This window comes from Salvia hispanica, chromosome 3 (genome assembly GCF_029641045.1).
Source record: "Salvia hispanica isolate PSC_SH4W2 chromosome 3, Shi_PSC_v1, whole genome shotgun sequence".
Lineage (NCBI taxonomy): Eukaryota > Viridiplantae > Streptophyta > Magnoliopsida > Lamiales > Lamiaceae > Salvia > Salvia hispanica.
The window spans coordinates 39,887,272-39,896,049 of record NC_142694.1 but is presented as its reverse complement, the minus strand read 5'-3'; the positions used below and the strand labels follow the sequence as shown (position 1 = coordinate 39,896,049).

The window sequence follows — 8,778 nt, the reverse complement described above, 5'->3', positions numbered from 1 at the left end:
AATTAGGAAGGTAAGATCCACTAAACTAAATATGAGCGAATGAGTAATTAGGAAGGTAAATAAGACATTTTTTTTGAAAAATTAAATCGATCAAGCCACAAGAAGGCGAGTTGTGCATCACATAATAACACGTAAGTCACGAAAAAACAAGCAAAACAAATATGGGGAAAGACAACCATCTACGAACCTATCAAAATAAAAAATGAGACATATAATAACGGACATCTAAAAAAAAAAATACGAGACACATATTCACCGACAAAGGGAGTAAAAGTCATAGCTTACCCACTGATTATCAAAATTGCGAGACAAACCATAATTTGACCAAAATTCTTAATTTTTTTTGACAAATCTTCCTTATATAAACATACAAAAAATGTTCCTCACAAAAGGTACCGAGAGAGACACAGCAACAAACATCAAACAATTGCATCCTAATTTACACACATATATGTATATACTTCATGTAATTTTATAACTATAATATGGAGTAATTATACATGTATGTATATTAATATGTGGGCTTTTTTACTAAAATGAGTGAGGAAAAAAAATATGTGAGTGGTGGGGAGTGCGACAGAGCATGTACATGGAAACGGTAAAAACGAGAGCAACTCCTCATCATCATCATCTTCCCCATATATATACAACATCCACATACATAAACATAAGTAGGTCACGCTTTTTTCCCCTCTTTTCCTACACACACACATACACGCACTCGGGGTGAGAGAGAAAATGGGGAGAGGGAGAGTTCAGCTGAAGCGAATCGAGAACAAAATCAATCGCCAGGTCACCTTCTCCAAGCGCCGATCGGGATTGCTGAAGAAGGCGCATGAGATCTCCATCCTCTGCGACGCCGATGTCGGGTTAATCGTCTTCTCCACCAAGGGGAAGCTCTTCGAATACGCGACTGATTCGTGGTATGATTTTTTATTTTTTTTTTCCGATTTCTGCGATTTTCGATCGATTGTTTCGAGTTTTAGCTGCGTTTCTCTCTCACAAACACGTGTTTTCGATCGATTGTTTCAGTTTGTAGCTGATTTTGATTATCCTTTCTCTTTATGCAGTGTGTTTCTCTCTCACACACACATATTTTTCAAATTTTGGGGTTTTCGATCGATTGTTTGAGTTGTAGCTGATTTTGATTATCCTTTCTCTTTCTCTCTCACACACACATATTTTTGGAATTTTGGGGTTTTGGATCGATTGTTTGAGTTTTAGGTGCTTTTTTATGCTTGATTTCCTTTCTCTCTCACACACTTCTGGGGTTTTCGATCGATTGTTTAAGTTTCAGCTGTTTTTAACTGATTTTTAAATATATTTGAGTTTGTTTCCTTCCTGTTTATGAGGTTTCTCTCTCTCTCTCTCTCACACACACACACACATATATATTCTGTGGTTTTGGATTGATTGTTTGAGTTTCTTATGCAGTTTGTTTCTCACACAAATTTATATATATGTATGCAAATTTTATGTATCTAAAGGGAAAAAAATGCTGTGAATCATTATTCTGGCTACCTTCTTTTGCTGTTCTCTGTGTTTTGTTTGGTTTTGGAAGTTGATTTAGGATATAGATATATAATTGAAGGTTTTTTTGGAAGGTATCCAGAATAAAGTTTGTGTGTGTGTGTGTGTGTGTGTTTTTATGTAAGTACATATAATCAAATACTACTACTGAGTTTCTGATTGATACAAAGCAGACTGTATTTTCATGCAAAACTTTCATTTCATTTCATTTTTATTGTTTTTTGTGTCCTTTTTCTTTTACTCCTATATATTCATTTTTTTATATAACACACATTATTCCATCATAAAATTCAAGCTTTCTTTGGTTTATTGGTGTATATATTAGTAAAAATATTTGAAGGAATTTATGCCAAGCAAAACAAGTATAGATATTTATTTATCTTGGATTTGAGAAATTCAAAACAACAAATTTAACCATGTTTATTTTGCTTAATACATGGTTTTTTAAGAAAATGCACTTGAAGTTTACTACTAGCACTTGACTTCACTTAAGCTTTAAGAATGAATTTAATTATTTCTAAAATACTAAATTTATATGAATATTTGAGAAGGCATGTATACTAAATTATTTCTTTAATATAGAAATGTTTTAGGGCACTGTCCCCGATTGGAATTTTTATAATAATTAGCATGATATAATATTTTATATTTTTAAATTAAAAATTAGTTTATTGACTTTGTTTATTCCGGCAACAATCAAATATCCATATTTTTTTAGTTTAACTTGACTGTTTTTTTTGTTGCTCTTTTATACTCTTTCTTTGCCAAATTAGGTGAATTTGAATTTAGAATTACTTTCTGTAATGAACTAAAAACAAGTACAATATGAGTTTGAAATGTACATTTTTTACACTCAATACTTGCAATTTACTTTTTATGTTGGATTTTTTAAATATATTACTACTATTGTATAATGAATTGTTTATTGCTCGATAATAATTTGAAATTATAACGTGATTGTAATTACGTGGAATTACTACTAAGATATTATTATTAATATACTTTGAGTGAATATTTTAGTTTTAATTAGTTGTTATATACTACTCCTCTTGGTAGTAGTAAAATGGAAATCTTCTTTGTTGGATATATATTTGTCTGTATGAAATTGTTAATGAGTATTTATTTTATTACCTCACATTGAAAGAGATCTACTTGTAACTGCTATGTGTAAAGCTTTTATGATAATTATATAAATGCAATAAATATACATGAATGTGAAAGATGCTACTAGCTGTTAGTATTTTTTTTTTGTGGTGCACTATACTTAATAAAGTTGTGATTTAATTGCAAAAATTAATTTCATTTGCAAACAACTTATGTACTCCTATATTATTATTTAAAATAATTAAAATTTTGTCTCTAAATCCTAACTCTTGTTTTAATTGGCTGCAGCATGGAAAGGATCCTTGAAAGATATGAAAGATGTTCATATGCTGAAAGGCAGCTAAAAGAGCCCGACCTTGAATCACCGGTATGGATAAACCTAAATTATCATTTCATTATTGAGAAACAAAGTGTTACATTCTTAAAAATAGCATTATGTTTATGCATATATACTAGAATCACTTTCCTACAATCTATAAATTAAATTTAGTTTTTCATATTAATATTGTTATGATAAATATCTCATTTGTGCATCATTCATGAGCATTACTCTCGTTTAGTCCAAATTAAGTAACAACCATAAATCGATTCGTTCATTATACATATCTTTGTTGCATATTTTACATGAGTAGCATCCGTAAGCACCATTCTCAGTTTTACATTGGCACTGCTTGTTTTGTTTTATACATTTAGTTTAACTCAAATACCTTATAAATTGAAATTGCCGTTTTCAATTTTATTAATAACATAAAATTCCAGATTTATTTATTCACTTATTGGCAGTTATAGGTAAAATGAACATATTAATCTTTAAGTAATTTGTAAATAAAAAAATACATCTGTAAATAAAATAAATAATGCTAAAACATGAATTAAAATGGTCAAATAATGTGTGGATTATAACATTTCTTTATTTATAGTGTGACATATGGTATATAAATAAACTTTGATTTTGATAGGTAAGCTGGACTTTGGAGCATGCTAAGCTTAAGGGTAGGGTGGAGGTTCTGCAGAGAAACCAGAGGTGGGTCATAATATTAATACATATATATTGGTTAATTAATTTATAATGTTTAGTATTAATTTTACTATATAAACACAATCAATTTTATTGTATTTATTTAATTATTTGAAGGCATTATATGGGAGAAGATCTGGACTCTCTAAGCATGAAAGAGCTGCAAAACTTGGAACATCAACTTGATGTTTCTCTTAAACACATCCGTACTCGAAAGGTAAATTTTCAGCCTTTTTTGTTTCTAAAATTGAAAATTAAATTCATATCATATGATGAAAAATAAATATGATATTTCCAAGAAGGTAATAAAATTATGAAAGATAAATTGATGCTATATATTCCATATGTGTTTCTTGTTTGTAAATTGTAACCAAAACATTGAAATTTGCAAGTGATATTTGAGTACAAGGATACTTATTTATTTTCTAATATAATATATTAATATTTTATCAGATATATTGGAATATTGGCAATATTAGTCCATCATATGATAAAGATTATTAAATTATATACTGTATAATGTAAATTCTTAAACTTTCATTATAATATAGTGTTTAAGTTTATTTGATGGGATTGCGATGTTAATCACATATACCACTTACAAGCGTGTTGTGCAAATCTTATATAGATTAGAAAGAATAGTAAATAATGGGTATCTCTCTCAATTACAAGGATTATTTGTTTACTTTTATGATTAGTTTTAATAAATAAAATAGTATGGTAATTTTGGAATATCTCAAGGTATTTAATTGTAATTTTATTATTTGCATTAATTTTACTTAATTTATAGTATTTCATTAAGAATACATAAGTGAAAACTCTAATGAAGAAAATAAAATTATTCAATTATTTATTTGATTAAATGTGAAAAGTAGCTTCCCCTAGTAGCTAAATCATCAGCATGAAAATAAGTTATGTGAGAAATGAAAGAGGACATAAATAGTTCCCTTGGAAATTGGAAAAAGAACTATTAATACTGTATTTAAGACTTATAATATGGATTAAAATTAAATACTCCCTCCGTCCTAATAAATATGAAACATTTGGTTTTCGGCACAAGATTTTATGCGAGTGTTGTTTTGTGAGTTAATGAACAGAGAATAAAGTAAGAGAGGGAAAAGTAGAGAGAGTGATGTTTCCATTTTAGAAAACGTTTCATTTTTAGTGGGACAACCCAAAAAAGAAAACTTTGCATTTCTAATCGGACAGAGGGAGTATTTGACAGCAAAATTAGTCATATCAAATATGTCAAGAATGTATTTATGAGGTCAGGGTTATATGTCTAATCAAAGGTGTCAAGAATGGTTCTAAAAGTAAATGAAAAATCGAAAATAGGTTGCCACTTGTCAAAAATTCATTTTGCGTGCTCAAACACAAAGTCGGATCAGCCGCGTGCTTAGCGCGTAAGCACGCGAATGTATGCTTACTTATCACAAGCTCACAACCACTAAGCACACGACTATAGATATTTTTACTTTCACTTTAATTATTTATTTGATTTTCTCATGTTTTATTTGTTCCTCGTTTATTTATTTATAATTTTTACTTTTACTTTTTTTCATTTTAACTCACTAAATATCGACTTCTTTCATCTGCATTCATAGGAAGCGCCTTAAATAAGACAGGTCGGAGTATAATTTATTTATTATTATATGTTCTAAATTCTTACCTGCAGAACCAACTCATGAATGAGTCCATTTCAGAGCTCCAGAAAAAGGTAACAAACGAATCCCTCTTTATTAGTTAGAGATAAAAATCCATGCATGCTTTAATATTAAATGTTTCGATTTACATAATATAAGTACACAAAATTAATTCCTCAAGAAGGAATCTATTGAAATTTAAGAAAAAAATGCTGGTGTTAATTAATATTCCAAAGAAACTTATTCCACAAACTTTGAAAATGGTCTTAAAGTTCATAAATTTTAAGATTAGTGTCAATTTTCTATGGTAGGATGTCATTCTTTGGCAGCTCTACGCGCCTATTTTATACTGTTAGACACATATTATTCGATGTCGAATTCAAGAACTAGGGTGTCAATATAATGTCATTTCATGTATTTTCAAACTAAATCACATGTAGATTTCACGGCTGGCTAGTCATGTAAGTTCAAAATTTGCTGAAATTAATTGTAGCTCAAATTACTTTAGTTTTCATATCAAGTTACTTTAATTTTTCTAGATATATTTAGTAATGAAAATTGTCTCTAGCATTCATGTAGTACAATAAATGTTTCTTGCCAACCAACCCAGCTGCACTCATGTACATAAGAAAGTAAAACCACTCTTGACCAAAGAAATAGATTCAAATGTAGAAGTTTTGAGGTAAAAAGTTTAATTCAAGTTTCATTCTACAATACAAGAGTTTAATTAGTTTAAATGTCACATTCAATTTGACCAAAAGCTTGTACTATTATTTCTTCACATACAATCACATGATTCTCTGATGCAAACCTGCATTGTTTCAGGACAAGGCATTGCAGGAGCAAAACAACATCCTAGCCAAGAAGGTAATATTAGAACATACTATGGTTTAAGAATGTTGTGTTTCATGATTAAATAGTATAGTAATAGAATAAATTAGGAGATATAATAAATTATTCATGATTAAATAGTATAGTAATAGAATAAATTAGGAGATATAATAAATTAAAAGAGATTTAATATATTATTTGTTGTCATAATAAATGGAAATGACTCAAGTAATATAAGACAACCTAAAATGCAATACGACTCAAGTAACATGGCACGACGAGAGTAAGTTTTCGATATTTATTTGAAAAGAACACAAATTATGAAAAGAGCAAAATCCAGCTTATAAACCTAATGTATTGTATAGCTAGTCATTGTTTGTAGTGAAATTTAGCATTTTAGTTATTATGTATATACAGATAAAGGAGAGAGAAAAAGAGATGGCGGCGTCGGCAGCGGCCGCAACGACTGCGGCGATGGAGCAACAGCAAAACCATGACTTGAACGCTTCTGGTTTTGGTCAGTCACAGCATATGGGAACCTTGAACATCAGGTAAATTCAATAAATGTTGTATACTATAAAGTCTATAACTTTATTATTAAAAAAAATAAAATAAATAGGGTTGGTCTAAAATATGGTTGTCACATTGATGAGCAGTCTAGGGTTCGTACTATATTACACTAGATTTTGTTGGAACTTAGAGCTATACCTGGAAACGTACGGTCAGGTACTTTTTTGTTATATAAATTGGGAAAGGGAATCAAATGCAATAAAACATGATAAAAAGTTATAACTAAAAAATACTATTCGAAATTTATTCACAGAAGAGTGTAGATTATTTGGTTCTAAATATAGTTCCAAATTTTTTGATGAGTACAATAAACCTAGTTTTGAAATGGGCAAAATTTATACTCCCTCTGTTATTGAAATTTCACTTTATTTCCTTTTTGGTTTGTCCCTAAAAATTTGTTATCTTTCATTTTTATCATTTTTTTAGTAAAACTTATACTTCCTCCGTCTCTGAAAATTTGTCACCTATTTCCTTTTCCGCCCGTCCCTAAAAATTTGTTACCTTTCACTTTTACCATTTTTTGTAATGGACCTCATATTCTACTAACCCATTTCCATTCACATTTTATTATAAAACTAATATATAAAAGTAGGACCCACATGCCACTAACTTTTTCATCTCACTTTCTATTAAATTTCTTAAAACTCGTGTCGGGTCAAATGGTGACAAATTATGGGGGACGGAGGGAGTACTTCACTAACTCATTCACTCACAAACTAATACTTCCCCCCGTTCAATGGAAATATGTCATATTTTCTTTTTCGTCTATCCCATAGAAATAAGTCTATATCCAATTATGTCAACTTTTTTCTCTTTCTCTTTTACTTTATCATTTATGGGCTCCATCATTCATTACATAATTTCAACTAATTTTTCTCCTTTTCTATTACTTTATCAATTATACGTTAATACTCGTCTCGGTCTTGAATGGCCTATGACTCCCATGTCACTAACTTTTTTAACTCACTTTTTATTACATTTTTTAAAACTGGTGTCAGATTAATAGTAGTACCAAATTATTAAGAACGGATGATGTACTATTAAGTTTCACAAATATTAGGAGTGATCAGAATATCTGAAATGTGATCCGAACTAAACCGGATCGGATTTCAATTATGTACCCCCAACAAGAATGGTGATTAATAGAAGTAAAATTTCATCACTTGTGAATTTAAGAATGACCTTATATAAGTCAGTCAATATCGTAGGCTCCTAATTGTTACTATATGCTATTCTACTCATAGGCGGAGATAAGCAAAATCGGCCCGTTTTTTAAGAATCTTTTGATGCATTCAATTTTTGTCTAATACTCCATATTACTCAAATGATCCTATCAATTAACCAATCAATTAAAACAATTTTTTGAATAAATTTTAGAATATATAGCTCCTATCAATCTTTTTTCTCCGTCTGTTGTATGCACAGGAACGAGATTTACCCTATCGAAGGAGAAGACGGTGAAGCTAACGCAGGCACGACGTTACACCAAAATCAATTTTCGAATCCAATAATACCCTCGTGGATGCTACACCACATAGATGGATAAAATAAATATAGGTGATAAAATTACTTGCATCGATCCATCTTATTTATGTACTTTATAGTTTGGGTTAATTATAATCCTAGGCTAAACTAGGAAAACAAATGAGAGTGTTATTAATTAAATTACATGTATTTATTAAGGTCGATACCTTATTATATGTGTGGTATAATATGTGTATAGAATTGAATGGTTGAGAACTTAAGACGTGTGTGTAGAAATGTTTTTGATAAACTATTTGTTTCCTGTGGGCCCACTTAGTTAGTTTAATTTTGGAATATGTAAAATATCTTTGTACATTTGCAGCCTTATCCCAAAAAGGGTAAGAATTTAGAATAAAGCTTTGAAAAATTATCAATCATATAATTTGATACTACCTCTATCCCTGAAAATTTGATACATATTACCACTTCGGTTCGTTTCTGAAAATTTAATACACTTCACTTTTACCATTTTTGGTAGTGGACCTCATATTCCACTAACTCATTCCTACTCACATTTAATTATAAAACTAATACTTTGAAAGTAGGACCCATATCCCA

The 8,778-nt window shown here is 29.7% G+C and overlaps 1 protein-coding gene across 1 annotated transcript; it reads left to right on the top strand.

The window, feature by feature from the left end:
- Positions 1-659: 659 nt before the first annotated feature.
- On the top strand, positions 660-8,470 carry LOC125211846 (agamous-like MADS-box protein AGL8 homolog). The gene is made up of 8 exons (XM_048111786.2): positions 660-923; positions 2,923-3,001; positions 3,594-3,658; positions 3,770-3,869; positions 5,328-5,369; positions 6,121-6,162; positions 6,544-6,677; positions 8,122-8,470. Exons 1-8 carry the CDS (start codon positions 739-741, stop codon positions 8,240-8,242), a joined length of 768 nt encoding a protein of 255 aa, XP_047967743.1. The 5' UTR covers positions 660-738; the 3' UTR covers positions 8,243-8,470.
- Positions 8,471-8,778: the final 308 nt, after the last annotated feature.

Bases quoted from the DNA above. Each gene is read 5' to 3' on its own strand.
- LOC125211846 (XM_048111786.2), top strand. From the start codon at position 739: ATGGGGAGAGGGAGAGTTCAGCTGAAGCGAATCGAGAACAAAATCAAT. The intron at 6,163-6,543 runs GTAATATTAGAA...ATGTATATACAG, and splicing joins ACAACATCCTAGCCAAGAAG to ATAAAGGAGAGAGAAAAAGA. The intron at 6,678-8,121 runs GTAAATTCAATA...TTGTATGCACAG, and splicing joins ATGGGAACCTTGAACATCAG to GAACGAGATTTACCCTATCG.